Source organism: Mastigoproctus giganteus, chromosome 10 (genome assembly GCF_048544385.1).
Source record: "Mastigoproctus giganteus isolate SK-2022 chromosome 10, ASM4854438v1, whole genome shotgun sequence".
Taxonomy (NCBI): Eukaryota; Metazoa; Arthropoda; class Arachnida; order Uropygi; family Thelyphonidae; genus Mastigoproctus; species Mastigoproctus giganteus.
In genome coordinates, this window is record NC_143584.1 from 53386949 (window position 1) to 53411376 (window position 24428).

Sequence of the window (24428 nt, forward strand, 5' to 3'; positions counted from 1 at the left end):
GGTAAGTACTTATTGAGTTTTAATTATTATGGTTATTCTTATAACCATGGCTTGAAAAAGTCACTCGTCTGTGCGAATGGGAATCTTTAGTTGACAAGTAAAATCAGAAGAGGGTTCCGATGTTGCTCATGTTATTGGCATTTTTTATGTCATAAATAAATATATGTATTTTTACTTTGCTTATTGTACTTATCGGGAAATTCTGGTCATCACAAATACCAATTATCTTATATTGTCCTAATGGAATACGATCAATAAGAGGATATCATACACCTGCATCATTTTACAGTTAGTTACTGCAAAGTAGCCAGCCAATCGTGACTTGGTAACCTAAAATAAATGTGTAGCAGGCAGCATTAATTGCCTTATTTTGTAACCAATGGTGAAATATGCAGAACTTAAAAAAACATTAATAGTGGATATTTAAACCTGGAATGTTGAGAAAGATGTATTACATATATCTTTTTTTTTCTAAAAATTGCTTTATGTTGGTTCTATAAAGGTAACCCAATGTTTTTAAAGTGTTTTCCCGGTCACTGCTGCGTAATATGACATCACAAGCCCTTTTCCTCCACCAATAATTTAGAGCTAAAGTCAATCATAATTCATACCTATAGCTTACAAATATAATTAATATGTATGAAGACTTAAACATTTTATTTTATTGAGAACTTTTATGTGGATTTTGAATGTTTTTATCCTCAACATTTGTTAACAATGGTGTAGAAGAAATTGTTTGACTTTTTTCATAAAAGGGATGCAAGAAACATATACCTGCATATACTTGCATGTACAACAATGCTAGGAGTATAGTTAATAAATTTGATGAGCTTGAAGTGCTAGTCAAGACATCAAAGGCAGATATTGTTGGGATATCAAAGGTGTGGTATCACACAGATATAAGCCGACCGGGCTAGCCAGGTGAGTAAAGTGTCTGCCTGGCAACCCAAAGGTTGAGGTATGAGGTATAAGGTATGAGGTATATTGAGGGTCTAGCGGCTCCTGGGATTTCTCCCATCTCCGCGAATGTTCTATGTATCGGTGACAGTACCCTGTCAAAGCCAGAGATTTAGAAGTGTGTGGGTCATGAGTAGTGTTATATGTTGTGCCCATTGTTTATCCGGCTTATTGGCCGCCAGGCCCCTAATGGGACCAGACGTTGTCCATACCTCGCCACGTGGAGGCTAGCCGGGTGTTACCATTGAGTCAATTGTACTCTGGCAGGTCCTGCCACTTACTTTCCTGGGATTTTAGTGGCTAGGACCTAAAATAAAATTGGAACGACCGCGGTTGATTTTAAATCACTTACATTAAAGCACTAATATGGGGTTTGACGCTGAAAGCCTGTTTCTGAAGTGCCTAAAAGGTTGGGCGAAATTTTTTGGTGTATTTAAATTTGGACGTGTGGGGCTATACGCTGTGCAAGTAAAAGTGCTGGGAGGGGAGAATGAAGGCTGGTGGGTGAAATAGGAAGAAGAGGGTCGATAGGGTAGGTGACCCCCAATTTTTCAGTGAGGCATGCCCATGCCCCACCAGAGGGAAGAAATGGTGTGGCAGGGAAGAGAGGTGACAGCAAGCCGTCACCTCCCTCCCCTGCCGGGTGTGGGAGTAAAAGAATTGCACTGCACAAGAGAGTGCAGAGCATAGAGCCAATATGGCTCCGTTGAGGCAGCAACTTGGAGTTTCTCTATCGTCATTGGTAGCCATATTTTTCCTCAGCTATGAACACTGGTCAGGTCCATTGTTGGTCTGTTAGCTATGGCTGTGGTTCTCTTCATCATGGGAAGATCCGCAGCTCCATGGGGTTATTCTTGCGATCGCTGGTTTTAGATGATTAGTAGTAAGCAGGTTCCTGGGCGAGGTTCTCCTTGAGTCCTCTCCACGCATGTTCTGTGTTTTTTTTTTTTTTTTTTTTTACCTTCTGTAGATGGCTATCAATGTTTTACACCTACCAAATAGTTTTTGGGCATATTCCTTTAGCTCCCTGTATTCCTCAAGTGAGTCCAATAGATGTGATTCCAAGTTCTTGGGGAGGTAGTGTATTGCAGTGATCAGTTGCGGGTTCGAATCCCACCTCGGGCTTGGATCAGGGTAAAATGCAAAAACTTTGGGAGGTGCATTATGGCCACGGAAGCCGATGCGCCAACAACTAACAAAAAAAAACACAGATATAAGCATAGAGTAAAAAAATATGTGGAGGTCCTAAAGTCTCAAAACTTTATTAGACAGTTGGGCAGACAACTTGAGTAGTCGAGATTTTCGTAAAATCAAACAAATGCTAATAATTTATTGTAATTTTTCCTTGTAGAGGATCTGCAATCTCATTATGAATTTTAAAATAAACTTTGAGGATTTTTTGAAAAGGGTAATATAGGCTATTTTTGGAAATTTTAAAGGAATATTAAATTTTAAGAATATTATATATTTTATTTTAAGGCAGAAGAATATTCTTACCTGGGGTTTTCTTCAGGAAAGGCTGCATCCGGGAGAGGTGTAATTCAGAAGGTGTTGAAATTGCAATTATATAGAAGGAGGATGAAGGAAAAAGCCAGATTTTGTCCTTAATCCTTGCATGGGGAGTAATTGTAGGCATAAAAGGACATCATCTGCTTTTATGTAATGTTCTATGGTTAATTGCTCCTTGCATCCTTTCTGCTGTTCGGCCATTATGTTCTGGCTCTCCAAGTGGTCTGATATCTTCCTAGTTATGCAGCTGGTCAGGATCTTGTACATTGTTGGGAGGCAGGTGATTGGCCTATATTTCACTGGGTTTCTTGTATCTTCGTCTTTAGGCTTCAGATATGTGATTGCTTGAGTGAGAAACTTTGGGATTGTCTCTGTGTGCCTTATCATTCGGGTGAACTGCTCTGCCAGGTGTGTGTGTGTGTGTGTGTGTGTGTGTGTGTGTGTGTGTGTGTGTGTGTGTGTGTGTGTGTGTGTGTGTGTGTGTGTGTGTGTGTGTGTGTGTGTGTGTGTGTGTGTGTGTGTGTGTGTGTGTGTGTGTGTGTGTGTGTGCGCGCGTGCGCACGCAAGTGAGATTCTTGTACCAGTAGTTGTGGACGTTATCTATTCCTGGAGTTCGCCATTTGTGAGAGTTCTTGAGCTTCTGTTTTACTTCTTCTTCTCGAATCTGCCACCCTCTCATTTCTTGTACTTCTTTGGTTTTTTTGCGTTCTAGTTCTATCCAGGGGACTCGGCCGTTATGTCTTACTTCCCTGTCCCATATGTTTCCCGAGAACTCCGCAATTGTCTTCTGCTCGGATGGTCCGTTCCCTTCTTTCCCATCTTCTCCGAGACTCCTGTAGAAGCCTCTTTGAAGATTCGGTTGTTTATTTTCCTCTGAGAGCTCCCTTTGTATCGGCATAGTCTCTTGCTGAATGCAAGGAGGTTCTGCTTCAATGTGTCCAAGTGCTCTCCTGTTCTCTGATTTTTGTCTCATGCTTGCTGTGGACATCTCTCTTGAGGATGCTCTTAACTTTTCCAATTAATTTCTTACTCCTATTGCCGTGTTGGTACTGGGTCAATTGGCCTATCTTGACTCTTAATTCTTTTATTTCTGCTCGGGTAGTCCATTCCCTTCTTTCCCATCTCTGAGACTCCTGTAGAAGCCTCTTTGAAGATTCGTTGTTTATTTTCCTCTGAGAACTCTCTTTGTATTGACATGTTGTATCGGAATATTGAAGCGATTCTGCTTCAATGTGTCCAAGTACTCTCCTGTTCTCTGATTTTTTGTCTCATGCTTGCTGTGGACGCTGTCTCTCTTGAGGATGCTCTTAAATTTTTCCAATTAATTTCTTACTCCTATTGCCCTGGTGGTACTGGGTCAATTGTCCTATCTTGACTCTTAATTCTTCTATCTTCTGCTGAAGTCTTCTTTCCCAAGCTGGTGGTTCCTTCTGTTTTCGGTTCTTCTGCTGCTGGTATCTTGTTTCTCTTCCATTAATCCTCATGGCTGCTTCTGCAGCACAATACATGGCTGTGTGGTTGGCCTCCAGTGTTGCACCATTGCTGTCGAGGTAATGCAGTATTGTGCCGATTCAGGTGGTCTCTGTGACTCTCCACAAGGTTCTATTCGGCCTCTGCTTCGGTATCATGTGAGTCTTTGTGGGGTCCATTCCTTCGAATTCTGTTAGGTCCTTCTTCCACTTGTGTCCTCTATTCTGGATATCATGACCTCGTCTCTTTCCACTTCAGCTGCTGTGGGTTATATTTCTTCTTCCTCTGGTTCGGTGGTGGTATGTTCTTCCTCCTCTGTTTCTGGGCAAGACAACATTCTTTATCCTTGGAAGTTTTCACTCACATTCTGCTTGATTTTTTCCAAGATTGCAAGAGCTATCAGGTTCTTCGTGACGATAGGCCTTCTCTGGTCCACTATTCGTTGTTCTTTTTACCTGAATATCCTGGAATCGTTCCAACCACTCGGTATGTTGTCTCGCCCTGTAAGTTGTTATATTGGTCTCCAGCTTTGTTATTTCATGCTTCCATGATGTATGTATTCATTTCGATGCTCCACTTCATGTGTTGGCATTTTCTCCCTTCCTGGGTGCAGTTGTGCAGGAAGCGAAGCACTTCCAGTTGGTGGGGCCAGATGGTCTTGCCCTTCTCTTGTGGTAGCCATACGTGGGACAGCGCCACTTGCTCCACTGTCTTCCTCGGGAGACCATTTTTTAATTTTTCAAACTGGCCACTCTGCCTAAAGCATTAACATGAGTGACTATCCTGCACCACACGTAATGCAGTATGATTAATATTTCTTTGCGACATCATCCATCTATGGAGGTGGACCTGTGTGGCTTCAGCTTATGTCCAGTGGTAGTTCTCAGGAGTGACACCAGATGGCACCACAATCTGCCTTAGCCGCCACTCTGACCTTGAGGTAGGTAGGTCCCTTGGAGCACCTTTCACGATGTTTATTTATTTATTAATTTTTATTACTATTAGTATACTGGTCTTCCACCGTGATGGAGCCACTTCCGCCGAAGCGGTACTTGAACCTGGGCCAGTATCGTAACCACTGGGCCATCGTGCCCTTTTATTATTATTCATATGGTGCAAGAAAGCCTGAGGCTTATGCTGCACCAGCCAAAAAAAATTCCCAAGTTACCTGAGAGAGAGACAGAGAGCGCAAGAGTCAAAAGTAGAAAGGAATCACCAAGAAAGAGAAAAATGATGATATCCAGCTCAGGACCCTGGGTGGGCCAAGCCCATACTCACCAGATATGAGCCCCTGGGGTTATATATTCCCATTCATTCAATGGGTAGTTTTAGATAACCCACTGAACAGTGACCATTACCCAATTATTTGCAAATTGAAAACAAATAGAACTTTGCACACAGACAGTCACATAAAATGAAAATTTTCCAAGATTCCAAGACAAACTGGAACATGTTCACCACTGCTATTTCCTTTGATGACGTTACTGGGCATTTTATGAAATAAAATAACAGCTGCAACCTATGCTATATGCCATGATGTAAGGAGTGTAAGGAAATCAGGCGACAACTCAGCGTTGTTATGGGCCTATATGAGAGCTTGAAGGGTGGATGCCCTCGAAGGATCTAAATGAGGGGCCATCAAGTTCTCAGCTGCCCACATCAATGCCAGAGCTTGCACTTGGTCATCATGCAACACAGTGGCAACCCCCAAGGCAGAATGCGCTGGTCCCACAGGAACTAGTAGTTGTTGGTGACTCTATTGTCAGGGAAACGGGAAACATGCTTTGTAAAAAGGATAGGTGGAACAGGAGCAGGGTATGTCAGCCAGGGGCAAAGGTTGATGAAGTTGAAGAGCGGATATCATCTTTTAAGGGCACAAAAGGTGATATAGTTATACACGTTGGCACTAATGATATTAAGAGTAGGAGACCAGCAGAATTATTAACAAGTACAGGTCACTGTTGAAAAAAAGCTGTGAATTAGGGTTGAATTTGAAAGTGTCTGCAATTCTGCCCAGACACGATAGGAGGGAGTATATGATGAGAGCCTTGTCGATCAATTCGGCCCTGGAAAGATTGTGCAAGGCTCAAGGGGTAGAATTTTTTTCAGCCTGGTCTGTACTTGCTAACAGGGGAGACTGCTTCTGCAGGGATGGGATACACTTAAATAGAAAGGGTGCAAGAATATTTATATTTGCTGATGCTATTGAGGCAGTGTTAGGTGGGTCGGAAAACTGCTAGCTTGGGGGGATACAAAGACTAATAGATTAACAGTACCCACTGGCAGAGGTGAAAGTGATTCTTGCACTGCTTCTATTGGAATGAGCAGTAGCCTGGAAAACAAGATGCAGGATATTTCGGAGACTGCTGGAAGTCATTGCGGTACAAGTAAACACATGGGTTGTGTTAGGGTAGATAAGAATAGAAACAGGTGCATGTATACTTGGTGTGTACACCAATGCTAGGAGTTTGATAAATAAATTTGATGCATTTGAGGTATTGCCCAAACATCAAAGGCAGATATTGTTGGGATATCAGAGACATGGTGTCACACAGATATAAGGAATGCAGAACTGGAATTTGGGGAGTACAAGGTGTACAGAAAGGAGAAACTGTTGAAGATAAACACAAGAAAGGCACCCGGGGTGGATGGGATCTATCCAGTTATATTAAAGGAGGCAGCAAAGGAAGTAAGCAAACCCTTAGCCATAATTATGAGAGCTTCCTTGGACTCAGGGGAGGTACCCTGTAATAGACTGGAAATGTGCAAATGTGACCCCAATTCACAAAGGAGGATCAAAGGCTGACACAAGTAATTATAGGCCTGTGAGTTTAACTTCTGTTCCAGGAAAATTAATCGAGGCACTGGTTAAAGAAGCACTGCAGGATCATCTAGACAAGACTTCAGTTATAGCTCGGACACGTGGGTTTTGTTAAGGGAAAGTCTTGCCTGACCAATTTGATTGGATACTATGATGCAGTCACAAGAGAACTGGATGCAGGGAATAACTTTGATATTATATATTTGGAACTTAGAAAGGCTTTTGATACTGTTGCACATGGAAGACTGCTGCACAAATTGGAACAGTGTGGCATTGGAGGCAAATTGCTGCTATGGATAAAGGGATGGTTGAGGGGGAGAAGACAGAGAGTGATAATCAATGGACACTGCTCATTGTGGACTAATGTTATTAGTGGAGTCCATCAGGGTTCAGTGTTGGGTCCATTATTGTTTTCTGTATTTATAAATGATACTGATGAAGGTATATCAAGCTTAATGTCCAAGTTTGCAGACGATACAAAGGTTGGTAGGGTTGTTAAGGACACTACTGATGCTATGCTGCTGCAAAACGATCTGGAAAGGTTGAGTAGATGGGCTAAGAGGTGGCAAATGAAGTTTAACATTGACAAATGTAAAGTACTACATATGGGAAACAGCAACCCCAGAGCAACTTGTCAACTCTGTGGTACTACACTGACAGAATGAAAAGGACCTGGGGGTAATTGTGCAGGCAGATATGAAGTTCTATGAGTAGTGCAGATGGGCTGCAAGACTAGCTCATGGTGTCTTGTCAATGATATACAGGAAGTTTTCTAGCAGGGATAAGGAGCTGATTATTCCCTTGTATAAGGCAATGGTCAGACCACACCTTGAGTACTGTATACAGGTCTGGAGGCCTCATTTCAAGAAAGATGTAGAGCTGCTGGAACGAGTACAGAGAAGGGCAAGAAGATTAGTGAATGGAACAAAGGGTTGCTCTTACGAAAAAAGGCTTAAGGTTTGCAAATTACAGTGTCTGGAGACTAGGCACCAGCGAGGTGATCTGATAGAGGTGTATAAAGCCTTGAATGGTTTGAGCATGCTCAGTGCCGATGGGATTCTTTCTCTTGCTCAGAATAATCACCTGAGAGGGCATAAATTCAGATTGAGGGAAGTCAGATGTGGGGAAATTTGCCTTTTGCCAGTGGGTAGTTGGTTAGTGGAACAGACTTCCATCCTTTGTTGTGGAAGTTGGTAGCCTAATTAAATTTAAGGCTCAGCTGGACAGGTATTTTGAACAAATGGAGGGGTGAAATGGAAGTGGATGGATTTTTTTTTTTTTTTTTGGCTGATGCTGCATAAGCTTGCTTTCTTGCATCATAAGCCTCTACTAATGCTAATGCCAAACCACAGTTGGTCCTCACAGACATGCCAACATCTGGTGGAATGATGCATCCTATGATGCTGAAAAGAGCAGAAAGCTGGAATTTGTTCCCAACAACTGACAACCTGATTAATTTCAAGAAGGTTAAGCTAAGGCTCGTTATATGTGAAAAAAGCAAAAAAACGACTCATGTATCCAACTTGCTTCCACTATTACAAAGAATACTGACAGTAGAAAAATCTGGAACTAAATAAAACAGTCGGATGGTAAATTCCTCCTGGTATCAAATTCTAAGATGGAATGGGGGCAAAGACTCTTTTTCTCCAGCGGAAATTGCAAATGCCCTGGCAGAATACTTTCCTCACACTCAGCCAAATCAGCATATGAGCCAGTCTTTAAACAAGAAAAAGCTAACGCATAATAGTATAAGCTGAAATTCAATACAATGGTGCCTCTTCTGTACAACTGATTACAATTTTTGAGCTAAACAGCTGCCCCCCCCCCCCCAAGCAGATCAGCAAACAGAGCACCAGGACCTGATGGGATATATTATTTCATGCTTTAGTACCTTGACAAGAAAGTTTCGATTTCTTTATTTATGTATTTTAATCAGATTTTCTCAGAAGGCTGCTATCCTCATTCTTGGCGCTTGTCAATAGTCATAACCTTTCCTAAACCGGAAAGGATCAATCAGATCTACACAGCTATTGACTTCCAAAAATTATGAATTGAACAATGCTAGTCCTTCTGATCAAAGCAGAATCCAACATTCTGAATGCTTTTGCAAATGAACTTGTCAACATCTGCCTGGACATTGAAAAAGCCTTTGATTCCACCTAGCAATGGCGCCTCCTTAGCCAGGTGGGGAGCAGCAGTGCATAGCACATGCTTCTTAATTAGACTGGGGTTCGAGCCCATTAGCCACCAAATACGGAGGATGTGGAAAGGTCAGGGAATGACCACCACATATGCCCGGAGCAATAGGGCCTTAGTTGCTAATGTTCCTAAAAACCAATAACAACGACAACCGCCACCTAGCAATATGGCATTCTTCAAAACCTATATGTCACAGCACTTCAGGATCAGTTGTTGCCACGAATCGTAGAGAGCTTTCTCCATAACAGAACTTTTCAAGTGCGTTACTACAATTCTCTATCCCGAACAGTTGCCTAAAAAGGTGGGGTCCCACAAGGATCAGCTCGTAGTGCCACACTCTTTGTAGTTAGGATAAACAATGTAACAGAGAATATCCTCACTAATGTTGATACATATCTATATGCTGATGACCTTACACTATCTTTCCATTCACCAAATATGCATTCCATTGAATGACAACTTCAGCTCTCGATAAACAAAATAGTCATGCGCATCTCACAATGGCTATTGCCTCTCAACATCAGAAACCACTGCCATCCACTTTTGTAAAGAGCGTCAGCTCCATCCATATCCTTAGCTAATACTGGGAACCCAATCAGTACCAATCAGCAACAATATCCAGTTCTTATAACTAATACTTGATACTACGCTTACTTTCCAGAAGCATATAATGCAAAATTTTTATTCTCTCTCTCTCTCATATTAACCATTATTAAGATAAAATATCACAACATGTACAGTACAATATTGAAACTATTCTTTATTGCAGTTACAGAATAACCCTAGAATTAGATGAGAATTAAACTTAGTAGTAGATAAATCCCAGATTATAACATCAGTAATGGCAATGAGTTCTGTAATGAATAATTTTGATTCTACACTGAAATTTTGTTAGTAAACACTTGTGAATTTGTGTTTCTAATATACGTTGTAAAATATTTTTTACAAAAATTTGCCTCTAAAATGTGGATACATCTAATAGTTCAGTGCATGTTATGGTCCTAAAAATATATATGGTCTTTACTAATGCCTTCTTGCACTGTGTATTCATTTCTTATAGAAGCTTCTCTTTTCATAATCATATTAGAAAATTTGGTAACAAGTAATCACCAAGTAATAATTAAAAAATGCAATTATGACTGTTTTTATGCATAAAAAAAATTAAAAAAGGGATGACATTTTGGGAAAATTTTTATATAAAAATAAATGTTATTTTTAACTCAGCCTACACAAATTACTAAAAGGCACATATAATTAGGCAGCTCCCAAAACCATTATAGGTCTATGTAATTGGTTCTTAATACAATACATTTTATCATGAGAATAGAAAGATAGGCTTGGCAATAAATCTAATAAAATCAGCATTTATTTTATTTTATTGTGTTACATATTTATTTCTTTGCCCACTATCTAAACAGCTTCCTCTACTGCTACTCCTACTGATGAATAAAAGAATCCTTTTGTATTTTTCTTAATATTTACATAAAATTTTTATTTGGTTTTCTTATCATCAGGTACAAAGGTATGAGAGAATTAGCTGAAGGAGGCAAGTATACCATGCTAAGAGATGGAGATACATATTCTCTAGTTATTTCAGAAGTGTATGGAGAGGATGCTGATGAATATGCGTGTAGAGCTACTAATAAAGGAGGCACACGTACTTCAAGGGCTGATCTTGTTATTAAGAGTATGTATAAATTTTAAATCATGTTCTAGGCTAGCTAAACTACAAAAAAAAAAAAAAAAAGAATGAAAGAAAAAGTTAAAATTTTAAATAGCCATTAGAATTATGTCAGCATGAATTTTACTAGTTCACTGGTATGATATTTGTTTTGATCTACATAATTAATTACATATTAATTATCTTTTAAGAGTATATAATAAGTGAAAGGCTAAATGCATTAAATTAATATTCATAATGATTATTTTGGATTATAATAGTGTGCTTTTACTAAAGATATTTTGTTACTATTATCCAATAAACTATCACAAATAATAATATAATTTTTAACCATTTCTTGCCTTTTTATCCCAACAAAATTAAATGGTATATAAAAATATATATATACCAAATATATATATAATGGTACATAAAAAAAAAAAAGAAAGAAAGAAAAAGTTAAAATTTTAAATAGCCATTAGAATTATGTCAGCATGAAATTTACTAGTTCACTGGTATATTTGCTTTTGATCTACATAATTAATTACATATTATATTTTAAGAGTATATAATAAGTTAAAGGCTAAAAGGATTAAATTAATATTCATATTGAGCATTTTTGATTATAATAGTGTGATTTTACTTAAGATATTGTTTGTTCCTATTATCCAATAAATAATAATATTATTTTTTAACCATTTCTTGCCTTTTTATTCCAACAAAATTAAATGGTATATAAAATAAACCACATAACCAGCTCTTCGATTTTTTTTTTTCCACACCCAAAGTGCATGTTATGGTCCTAAAAATATATATGGGATTAAATGAAGTAGTATAATTTTGAGTAATAATACTTGCACTCAGAATGTAATAATACTTTCTTCAGCAAGATATATTAGAACCACTGGCATGCCAAGGATTGTTATATACCCCCCATTAAGCATATGCAGAATTAAGAAATTAAAAAGTTCCTTCACAATTTTGTAGATCTATAACTATATATTTTGAGCTTGAGAAAAACAAAAAAAAATGTGTGTGTGTACCTTGTATGCCTTGTAACTCTCATCCTCTTCTTTATTTTGTGTAAATTTGCTGGTAATGGTGGATGGTATGTGATCATGCCATCCACCATTACCAGCAAAACTAAATGTGCAAATTATCACCTGTAAACGAAATCTGTAACCAAGCCCAGAAAAAATATCAAATGATGTGAGATCCAGAGATTGTGCAGACCAAAAAAATCAGACCAGCTCATCCCATCTCCACTGAATTGAAAAGTTTATATTCAGAAATTAGTTTAGTATTATTATGAGCAGTGGCAAACGATGCAAGAAAGCAAGAGCATCAGCCAAAATTTTGGGGTAATTGTGCAGTCAAACATGAAATTCTCTGAGCACTGCAGACATACTACCAGGACAGCTCATTGGGTTTTGCCAATGATATACAAAAACTTTGCTAGCAGGAGGTGATTATCCCTTTGTATAAGGCCATGGTTAGCCTGCACCTTGAATACTGTATACAGATCTGGAGGCTTCACTTTGGGAAGGATGTAGATTGGCTGGAATGGGTGCAGAGAAGGATAACCAGATTGGTCAAGGGAACAAAAGGGTGCTCTTACCTAGAACTGCTTCAGTTCTGCAAATTTCAGCATCTCGAGACTAGGCACCAGTACGGATACCTGATTGAGGTGTTTAAAGCCTTGAATGGATTCCACTTCGCTGAAACTACACACATGAGAGAGCATAAATTCAAGGATAAATATTATTATTATTATTATTAGCCATATGGTGCAAGGAAGCCCCTGAGGCTTATGTTGCACCAGCCAAAAAAAAATTCCCAAGTTACCCTGAGAGAGAGAGAGAGTCAGAAGTAGAAAGGAATCACCAAGAAAGAGAAGAATGATGATATCCAGCTCAGGACCCTGGATGTGCCAACCCATACTCACCAGATGTGAGCCCCTAGGGTTAAAGATATGTGGAAGTTTTCCTTCAGCCCAGCAGGTGGTGTTGATTATTGGAACAGGCTTTCATTTGTTGTTGTTGTGGAAGTGGATAAGTTGAATAAATTCAAAGGAAAACTAGACAAATTCTTGGGAGGGGAGGGTATGGATGGGTGTGGTTTTTTTTTTTTTTTTTTGGTTTTTTTTGGCTGATGCAATGTAAGCTTGCTTTGTTGCATTATTTGCTATTACTACTACTATTAAAAAAACAGGAGCAACAAAACTCTTTGCACTTCATCTGTCCGTCCCCTCTAATAATTTGTCTAGTTCTTCCTTGAATTTATTACCCAGTTCTAAAACACCAAATAGAAGCTTATTCCAACAATCAACTACCCACTGACTGAAGGAAAATTTCCACAGAGCTATCCTGCAACCATCCTTCCTCAATTTGAATTTATGCCCCGTTGTATGTGTGTGTGTGAGAGAGAGAGAGAGAGAGAGAGAGAGAGAGAGAGAGAGAGAGAGAGAGAGAGAGAGTAAGAATGCTGTTAGCATTATTTAATTTACTAAATCCATTAACTTTAAACACCTCAATCAGATCTCTTTGCAAGTGCCTAGTTGTACATGGAAATAGTTGTATGTTGTTGAAATATTATGTGGGTGATTCAAGGTTTACCTGGACTTCAATTTTTAAGAGGCCAAGGTGAGCATGGCTAAACTGTTTTTATGACAAGTTACAGCAACATTGCTTTGATCTCCTGCTGTGTGGTTATGATTCAAGAGTCTATGCTGCAGATGACATCAAGACCCTGTTACAATGGATAAATAACAGTTTGTTATCAAATTTCTGCTGAAAGAGAGGAAAATTATATACCAGTAGTGGAAGTATGGTTAAGTATGGTATCCATGCATGCAACTAGTTTTTTGTAACTACAAGTCAATAATGAGAGGATTAGTACAAGATTGAAATAAATTGTATTTTAAGCTTGGGAATTCACTGATAACAAATCATCCCTTTGCATAACACTCAACCTAATAATAATAACTCAAACCGAAAACCTATTAAAATATGGCAGTTTTAATGATGCCCATTGGCTGGAAAATCATGAGTCAACCTTCTGACAGTCTGAACGGTGAATGTTTGCTTATTTCAGCCATGAAGAGTGTTGGCAAAAGTATGAATTCCATCTGGACAAAGAACTCAAGTAGTTTGTCCCAATGTGGCTATGTGATCAGTTTGTACCTTTCTCCATTGTTGATATCCATGTCTTGCATGATTATGAATAATAAATGTTCAGTCTACAGTAGTCTTTATTATTCCACCTTGAAAAGAATATGTTATTATCATTGTGGTATATATGTCTTTCTTATAAGCAAATGAAGTCATAAACAACCTTGAACCACCCTTGTATGTATATAAGAACCGTAAAATGTTTTATTAAATATTTATATATATCTAAATTAAATATACAGGTAAAAATTAAAATAAATCTTAATAAAATATTGACTGTTGCAAAACTGTTTCTTTACTTACTTTTAGCTGCACCTCGAATTCATGTTCCCCCTCGCTTCCGTGAACTTGCCAGCTTTGAAAAGGGTGAAAATGTTACTATTAAACTTCCTTTCACTGGTTGTCCAAAACCAAAGCTGAAGTGGTCAAAAGATGGAGATGAAATTGAAAGTGGTGGACATTATGATGTTCAAGTGGGAGAACGTCATGCCATACTAATTATAAGAGATGTATCTAATATTGACAATGGTCCATATAGGCTAGTTGCTGAAAATGAGCTTGGAGTTGATCAGGCTATCATTAAAATTCAGATAAGTGGTAAGTATTAAAAACTGTAATAAATAAATAATGTGAGTAGTGCTTGATTATAAGAATATTTAATAAGACTTGTTTCCGAACAGGATTATTTTATTTCTGTGAAATGAATAAAGAGGGCCATTAGCTTTGAGCTCCAGCAAGGTGGACAGTTATACGATAAACTTTTAGTAGGTTTTAATTTCTTTTTGTTTTAAACTTGTGATGTTATCATAGTTTTTGTTATTTTTTATTTCATAGGTCAGTTTGTTTTTCTAACAAATGACAAATAGTTCAAAAGTTAGAACCATATGTTTAGGACTATGAAACGTCAGGTTACCTTAAGTAACTTAATATAAGGGAGCGCAAATGCATATTTTCTGTACGCTAAGCTGCTAACTCTAGGGGCTCACATCTGGTGAGTATGGGCTTGGCACACCCAGGGTCCTGAGCTGGATATCATCATTCTTCGCTTTTTTGGTGACTCCCTTCTAATTCTCTCTCTCTCTCTCTCTCTCTCTCTCTCTCTCTCTCTCTCTCTCTCTCTCTCTCTCTCAGGGTAAATAGGGAATTTTTTTTTTTTTTTTGGCTGTTGCAGCACAAGCCCCAGCTTCCTTGCACCATATAGTTAATAATAATAATAACAATAATAATAAAAACAGAACTCATTTGCAAAATTTAGAATTCTTACTGTGTATCTCATATATTGTGGAATCCTTCATGAGTTCCCAACTCTAGCACACTTCAAATAAGTAATCCTTCCTAAATAGAGAAGTCTGTTGTTACTTATTCTCATTTGAGGTCCACAATCTAGATGATACCATTTCAGAGATGGTTATTCCTTCATTGAATTTTTTTTTTTTTTTTTTTTGGTAGTTGTTGGCGCATAGGCTTCTGTGACCATAATGCACCTCCCAAGGTTTTTGCAGTACTTTGATCCAAGCCCGAGGCGGGAATCGAACCCGCGACCTTTGGGTTGCCAGGTAGGCACTTTACCCACCCAGCTAGTCCGGTCGGCCCTTCATTGAATAATTGAAATTGAATATCTGGTTTAAAAAACTTCTTTTTTTTTTTCATAAGATTAGGTGTTCATAAACTGAAAGCTCACTGTGCATCAAATAAGCCACCCTCTGACTGGAAAATGTACAGTGGTGTTGCTTGCTAACAGAATAGGAACAGGAGTGAATAACAATGGTCTTAGTCATACTTTGGATATAATTTGAAATTGCAGTTAAAGGGAAATAATTGCATGAAGTTGCACAGAACTGTGCTATTGTCTAGTTCAGCCTTGAATTTATTTAAGCTGTTAACTTCCACAATGACAGATGGAAGTTTGTTCTAGCAATCAACCCCCCTCACTGGGTAAAGGCAAATTTTCACACATCTATTCTACAACTGTCTTTCCTCAATTTGAATTTATGCCCTCTCAGGCAATTATTCTGAGCAAGTGTAAGAATCCCATCAGCACTGAGCTTGCTCAAACCATACACCTCAATCAGATCACCTCATAGGTGCCTCAACTGCAATTTGCAGAACTTGAGCCTTTCTTGGTAACAGAAACCATTTGTTCCCTCACCAATATCTTTGCCCTCCTCTGTACTTGATCCATCAGTTCTCCATCTTTTATAAAATGAGGCCTCCAGGCCTGTAAGCAGTACTCAGGGTGTGGCCTGACATTGCCTTATACAAGGGGATAATCACCTCCTTATCCCTGCTAAAAAAATTCCTATTTATCATTGACAAGAACCCATGAGCTACAATTGTAGCCTCTTTGCACTGCTCAAAAAACTTCATATCTGACTGCACAATTACCCCGAAGTCTTTTGATTCTCCACTACTCTGAGTAGTACCACACAGTTAGTATGTTACTCTGGGGTTACTGCTACCCATACACAGCACTTTGCATTTGTCAATGTTAAATTTCTAAACATTTCTCAGCACATCTCCCCTATTTTTCAGATCCTGTTGCAGTAGCACAGTGCCATTACTGTCATTAACAACCATCGTATCATCTGCAAACTTCAACGTTAATCCTGATATACCTTCATCAATATCATTGATAAATATACAAATCAACAGTGGGCCAAACACCGAACCTGGGGTACTCCAGGTTTGTAATCTAATAACATTAATCCACGAAGAGATACATCCATTGATCACCACTTTCTTCCATTGATCACACTGTCTTCTCCCACTCAATCACCCTTTTATCCGTTGTAGCAACTTACCCTTAATACATTACTGCTCTAATTTGAACAGTACTCTTCATGCACAACAGTGTCAAAAACTTTCCTAAAATCCAAGTATATGATATCAAAATTATTTTTTGCATTCAGTTTCTTTGTGACAACATTGTAGTGTTGAATCAAATTGGTCAGACAAAAAACCATTTCTGCATCTGAACCATAACTGCAGTCTTGTAGTAGTAGTAATAGAGGCATGTGATGCAAGAAAGCAAGCATATGTAGCATCAGCCAAAAAAAAATTCCCTTTAAACATTTGTCCAGTTCCCCCTTGAATTTACGTAAGCTATCAACTTCCACAATGACAGATGGAAGTTTGTTCCAGCAATTAAGCGCCTGCTGGCTGAAGGCAAATTTCCACATATATTCTACAATTGTCTTTCCTCAATTTGAAATTATGCCCCCTCAGAGTTTGTAATCTGAGCAAGCGGAAGAATCTCATCAGAATTCAGCTTACTCAACCCAATCAAGCCCTTATACACCTCCTAGTCTGGAGACTAGTCACATGCGGGGCGACTAGTCTCCAGCCACTGCAATTTGCAGAACTTCAGCCTTTCTTGGTAAGAGGACTGCTTCTTTCCCCTCATCAATCTTATTGCCCTTCTCAGTACGCTCCAGCAATGCTACATCCTTCCTAAAATGAGGCCTCCAGACCTGTTCGCAATACTCAAGGTGTGGCCTGACCACTGTCTTATACAAAGGATTAAACACCTTTTCCCTGCTAGCAAAATTCTTGTATATCATTGACAATATCCTATGCCCTGCTCTGTCAGCATTGCTCAGAAAACTTCATATCGGATTGCACAATTACTCTCAGACAGTTTTTATTTTCTACCACCCTAAGTGTAGTACCACACAGTTTGGTATGTTTCTGTGGGGTTACTTCTACCCATACGCAGTACTTCCCATTTTTAAAAGTTAAACTTCAGTTGCCACTTCTCAGCCCATTTGCCCAAATTTTCTAGATCCTGTTGCAGTAGCACACTGTCATTACTGTCATTAACAACCCTACCAACCATCGTATAATCTGCAAACTTCAACATTAATCCTGATATACCTTCATCAGTATCATAGATAAATATACAAAACAACAGTGGGCCCAACACTGAACCTGGGGGACTCCACTAATAACATTAGCCCACAAAGAAATGTGTCTATTGATTACCACTCTCTGTCTTTTCCCACTAAATCACCCTTTTATCCATTGTAGCAACTTACCCTTAATACCTAGTCCTTACTGCTCCAATTTGTACAGTAGTCTTCATGCGCAACAGTGTTGAAAACATTCCTGAAATCCAAGTATATGATACCAAATTATATTTTGCATCCAGTTCCTTTGTAACCACATCATAGTATCCAATCAGATTTGTCAGACAAAACTTTCCCTTAGCAAATATCTTTGAATTATTACTGCAGCTGATCCTCCAGTGCTTCTTTAACTAGTGACTCCATTACTTTCCCTGGAAGAGAAGTTAAACTAACAGGTCTGTAATTACTCGTGTAACCTTTCGATCTCCCTTTGTGAATTGGGGATACATTCGCAATCTCCAGTCCATGGGGACCTTCCATGAGTCCAAGGATGCCATAATAATCATGGCTAAGGGCCTACTTATTTCCTTTGCTTCCTCCTTTAATATAACTGGATAGATCCCATTCACCCCAGGTGCCTTTCTTAAGTTTAACTTCAAGAATTTTTCCTCCACTTTGCTCTCAGTTATTACAAAATCCTTTAGCTTTCTGTTACAGGTTGATAAACTTCTGGCATTCTTCTCCCTTAATAACTCCTCATGTGTGAATGTAGATGCAGAATACTCATTTAGTCTGTCAGCTACTTCAGCAAGATCATCAACAATCAAACCATTGATATCAAGCGCACCAATCTGATTCATCTCCTTCCTTCTAAAATTTACATACGTAAAGAAGTCTTCAAAGTTTTTCTTTGTATCGTTTTCCAAAGATTTCTCGTAATCTGCCTTTGCTTGCCTAATGTCCATTGTTACTTGATTACAGACTATCTTATATCTGCCATAGGCATCTGTGTCTCCTGTTAATTTATATGCATCCCATGCATTTTTCTTCTCTGCCATGAGTCTCATTAGTTCATCTGATATCCATTTAGGCCTAAATCTTGAACAGTATTTTGTGGATTGGCAGAGACTAGGTTTGAAAGCCTAGTCTCTCCCAAGATTAATTCTTTGAATGTATCCCACGTAGAATATGCTGTTGGCATCATCAGTTGGTCCCACTGTATACAATTAAAAACTGTATGAGATCACTGTAGTCTCTTTTATGAAAGCAAAAACCCTTCCCTTTACCCCTGATGGTAGTTACATTTTTGAATAAATCCCACACCAGTACACTGTGCTCACTGCCACCTATTGGTTCCTTTATCTCTAGATTCTTAATGCTGCTGATAATTATATCAAGATTATTACTCCCTCCGGTTGCCTCTCGAACATGCTGCTGCAGAAAACAATCATCCAATAAATCCACAAAGGGTTTTTTACTGTGCAAGAGAATAATCCACATGTTCCAGTCTATATATGGGAAGTTAAAATCCCCCATTGTAAGACAATCTGATTTTCTGGCCCACTCTATTTCTCTGTACGGTTTTTCGTTGTACTCATCATAGTCATTAGGCCTATAACACACTCCTACTCTCAATTTTGCTTTCCCAGTACTTATGTCACACCAAACTGACTCAACACTGCACTGTCCATCCATGTCAACTGGGTGCGCTTCCTTAGATTTTGTGTTTCTTAACTAACTGTATTACCCCGTCTTCCTGTCTATCCTTGCTGTACACATTGTTCTCCTTAAATTCCAATTCTACATTTCTTATATATATATATTTATATATATATATATATGTGATACTATGTCTCAGATATCCCTACAATATCTGCCTTTGATGTCTTAACCAGCACCTCAAATTCATCAAATTTATTTACTATATTCCTAGCATTGGTGTACATGCATGTATACATGCACCTATTCTTACTCTTAGTTACACTAACACAGGCCATGTATTTACTTGTTTCAAAATGACTCCCAGCAGTCTTTGAAATCCCCAGTACCTCACTTTCTAGGCTGCTGCTCATTCCAATAGAAACAGTTCAAGAATCACTTTTAATTCTGCCTGCGGCTAATGTTAATCTGTTAGTCTGTGAATCCCCCCCCCCAATCTAGCAGTTTTCCAAGCCACTTAACACTGCCTCGATAGCATCAGTAAATATTCTTGCACTGTTTCTATTTAAGTGTATCCCATCCCTGTAGTAACAATCACTCCTGTTAACAAGGCACAGACCATGCTGTGAAAAATTCTACCCCATGAGCCTTGCACAATCTCTCCAGGGTCGAATTGATTGACAAGGTTCAGTGCGTCAGAGATTTTTTAAATTTTATACATTGGGACCAACTGGTAATGTTACCAATGGAAAATTCTAAATGGGAAGCATTCAAGGGATTAATCATAGATGCTACTAGGCTTTTCATATTAACTAATAAATATTGTTCAAGGTTTGGGCCTAAATGGATGTCAGATGAACTAATGAGACTCATGGTAGGGAAGAAAAATGCATGTGACACACATGCATTTTTTTCCCTGCCATGATAATTTATATCAGGTGATGCAGAAACTTATGGTATATACAAGCCGCTAGTCTGTAATCAAGTCACAAAGAAGGTTAGTCAAGCAAAGGCAGATTACAAGAAATATTTGGCAAAAAAAAAGCAAAAACTTCCTTACTTATGTAAACTCTACAAGGAAGGGGACGAATCAGATTGGTCCAATTGATATTGATGATTAGACTGTTGATGGTATTGCTCAGGTAGCTGACAAACTGAATGAGTATCATGCATCTACATTCAGTGACTTAAATGAATGACCGAATGACTTAAACAGAGAAACATTACTGAATTGGGCAGAAGATAACAATAATTACCTTGTCTATGATGCAAAAGATAGAGGCACTTAAAAATCAGCAGTCTGGGAAAGAGATTATAACCCGGATCTTTGTTTTGTATCCAAAGATAAGATGGAACAACTTTTGATGGTAACACGCAGAGTTCTTGATGACTTCCTTCATAGTCAGCATCGACCAGTGATTCTTCAAATTGGTGTCCAGATTCCATCAGTGACTTCTGTGCCTCTACCACAATGGGACTTTAAGAGAGCCAGATGAAAGGAATTTTCCGATGGGCTAGACCAAACCACGTGGTATTCCAAATAAGATTGTTGAGCACATAGTTACACTGTCCAGAGTACCAAGAGCCGACCGGGCTAGCCAGGTGTGTAAAGTGCCTGCCTGGCAACCCAAAGGTCGCAGGTTTGAATCCTGCCTTGGGCTTGGATCAGAGTAATGTAAAAATCCTTGGGAGGTGCATTATGGCCTCAGAAGCTGATATGACAGCTATAGTCGTATAAAAAACCTTGGGAGGTGCATTATGGCTATAGAAGCCGATACGCCAACAACTAACAAAAAAAAGTACCAAGAGATAAAAAGCATACTATTCATATAAAGAAAAACTTAAAAACTCTGAAGACTACATGTCTTGCTGAATCGGATTACTCTCAACCATTTAAAAATGAAGAACTCATGACAGCTATAGGCAGCGTTAAATCAAGCAAGGTGCCAGAATTCGATGGAATCCATCCTGAATTCCTGATAAACTGTGGCAAACATGCTAAGAAGTGGCTTTCGAGATTTTTCTCAGATATTCTTAGGACTGGTAAGCTGCCTCGATTCTTTAAGCAGACAAAAATCATTGCTATTTTAAAGCCGGGTAAATTGAGCAATAAACCAGAAAGCTATCACCCAATTGCCTTACTGAGCGACTGCTATAAGCTTTTGGAACGACTACTAATGAATAGAATCAGTCAAAAAATTATAGAACATGTCCCTGTTGAGCAAGCAGGATTCAGACCAGGGCGCAACTGCACTGATCAGGTCCTCTCGCTGACAACTTATATAGAGGCTGGATATAAACGATGTTTAAAAACCTCTGCTGCCTTTATAGATTTAACATCTGCATGTGATATAGTCTGGAGAGAGGGGTTAATTTATAAACTCCTTCAGGTGATACCATGTAGGGCTATAGCACGTCTAATTAATAATATGATGTGTGATAGATTATTTAAGGTTGTCAGGGGTAACAGTTAGTGTACAGAAGAAGCTGAATAATGGCCTACCACAAGGCTCTGTTCTGGCTCCCTCTTCTGTTCAGTTTGTATATAGCAGATATGCCTAAAACAAGATCAAGGAAATTTGGTTATGTTGACGACTGGGTTCTAGCTACAAGACATGAAACTTTAAGAAAGACTGAACAGACACTTAGGAGAATATTTCCGTATATGAAGACTTCAACTAAATAAGAATAAAACAGAAGTAACATGTTTCCACCTTAATAACAAAATGGCAATTCATGATATTGAAGTGTACAGGCGGGCCTCGATTAACGCGATTAATTCGTCCCGCGAGCGCAAAACGGAAACACGTTAATCGAATATCATAACCAATAGGAAAAATTATAATTGGTCCTTGACCTTCTGGCATGTCCATAAAGAATTTTAAAAATACCTTTTAAATAACTTTTTAACTGTATATAAGGTAAAAGATAATGAATATAATTATGGAATTAAGCGGTTCTTAAACTGTGCGCCACGGAATATTTTAAATTTTCGAGGGAAACACAGGATACTCGACATCTGTCGGACACCGCGCGAACTACTAGCTCAAGGTAGTTCACAGTTTCAGCATTTCTTATTAAGTTGTTTGGACCTAACTGTTAGGTATTTCTTTTGGTCTGGGTACGCCTTGAAAAAATTACTGAGACATTAAAGGCGCCGTGAACCAAGAAACTTTGGGAACCTCTGACATAAAATACACAATGAAGAAATTACTGTTGCAGAAATATTTGAACAGTGTTGACTTTCTCTTTTCATCAATCAATTTCCGATAGCCGACAACTATCTTCTCTGGGCCCTATTGAAATAAATATCGCAAAGAACATCAAACCTTTTGTTTGAGGTTCTATGCGATACGAAAGATTTCATCTAATTCTTTTACCGTTAACTCCTTCGTGGTAACATTTTCATCTGGCTCATTTAAAAATTTGAATTTTTAAATGCAAGTCTGCATTGACTTTATTAGCAGGAGACAAACACATCTTCTTCCAATAGTTGATGGAACACACCGAGGCGGGCAGCAGGCAACATTTGTTTTTTGACCGTACGACTCGCAGTAAGCTTAACGCGCGATTCAAATCTTTTTCAACTATTGCATAAAAAAAAAAAAAAAGATCGCGTTAACTGGAAATTTGCATCGTGTAAAGTGAAAAACGGTATCATTTTTCAAATAGCGTTAACTGAATATTGCGTTAATTGAACTCGCGTTATGCGAGGCCTAGCTGTACTTTGATAGTACAGTTTATTCCAGTTAATTGGGGCACATCGGGACTAGTGCATTTTGGCCAGATTAAGCAGCTGCCCCAATTATCTGAAGTTTCACTTAAAAAAAAGTTAAAAATACAATGGACCCTCGCTTTACAATTGGTTCACTATACAATCAAATCACGTTACGATGGAGTTACCTAAGAAAAGTACCGTTCACTATACGATGTGTAGTAAGCGCTGTTCATTGTGATCACGTTTGTGAATTGAATTTTAGTTCTATTAAACAGCGATTCTAATTAGCGAAAATAGGAGGAATACTATCCACAGGCTATTAGGTCCTTGAGGTTGTCACTGACATTCTCTCAGATAGGCCAGACAAGCTGTACTTGCTACATGTGAGTCTAAAACGCTGATGCAACTGATATTCGGGTGACACTCAAGTCAAGTGGACCCAATTTCAGCGAACTCCGGATGGTCTGTGACAGCCAAATCCTCTGCTTGCACCTTCACGATGGTGGGACTGTTAGTAATCCTGGGTATAACCTCCATGCACAAGTACATGGTGGTGACCACCCAGGTGTGAACCAACGTAAGCAGGGGTCGAGGTGTGGCGCCCACACCACATGGAGAAACGCCGGCCCTCTATGTTACCAGGCAGTACTAGGTGGTAGATGACTCTCATCAACCGGTACAATACCATCACTTTGCTTATTGCACGCTTGAAGTGGTAGAACCCATGTTTAGTCTCTAGAGCTAAGTTCCGGTCAACCATTCCCTAATCTTTTCCATCATGCAGTATGATTGATGACTTTTGAGGTTATGATTTACATCGTGGCGAGATCCAATATTCCTTACTTTTCAAGGGTACAGCTCTAAAACGGTGTTCACAGAGTGGCAGCTAGTTAGTACACTGGACCGAACCTATTGGTAACTCTCTAGGAGGCTTCCAGATCAGCTAGTGTATAATCTTGCTACCTCTACTCTGCCAGATAGTGACTGGAGGGAGTCCAAGTAGTGTGTATGTGGGGAGCATTGTCGAGGCCCCGTTATGTCAAGGATCTGGGTATATTCTTACCCTATGTACGCCATATCCAAAAATTTCATTACTTCATTACAGCATGTCCCACCCTCTTTTTCTTAAAATTGAATACACCATGAATTGTCAAACTAATAGAGCAAGCTTATCTGCAAAAAGATCTAAACCTCCCTTGCACTTCCTAATTCATTTCACAAATATACGTGGTCTCAATTCTAATCTTAACGATTTCCATTTCCACTTGCAGTCTGCCAAACCCCATGTACTTTTTCTGACAGAATCTCAGTTATTGGTTGATTCAACTACTGCTCATCTCAGGTGCCCAAATTATTTGCTGTATGATTCCTTTTGCCTCAAAGATGGCACTTGTACATATGTCTGTTCTGATATTCCCTG

The 24428-nt window shown here is 38.8% G+C and overlaps 1 protein-coding gene across 2 annotated transcripts in view; it reads left to right on the forward strand.

The window, feature by feature from the left end:
* Positions 1 to 24428, forward strand: part of LOC150079033 (twitchin-like) — a 2795346-nt gene that overhangs the window by 2304156 nt on the left and 466762 nt on the right. For both annotated transcript variants that reach the window (XM_090382361.1, XM_090382360.1), the window contains 2 exons: positions 10471 to 10643; positions 14096 to 14383. In XM_090382361.1, coding sequence (XP_090238487.1) covers positions 10471 to 10643; positions 14096 to 14383 — 461 coding nt within the window. The remainder of the gene's footprint in view (positions 1 to 10470; positions 10644 to 14095; positions 14384 to 24428) is intronic.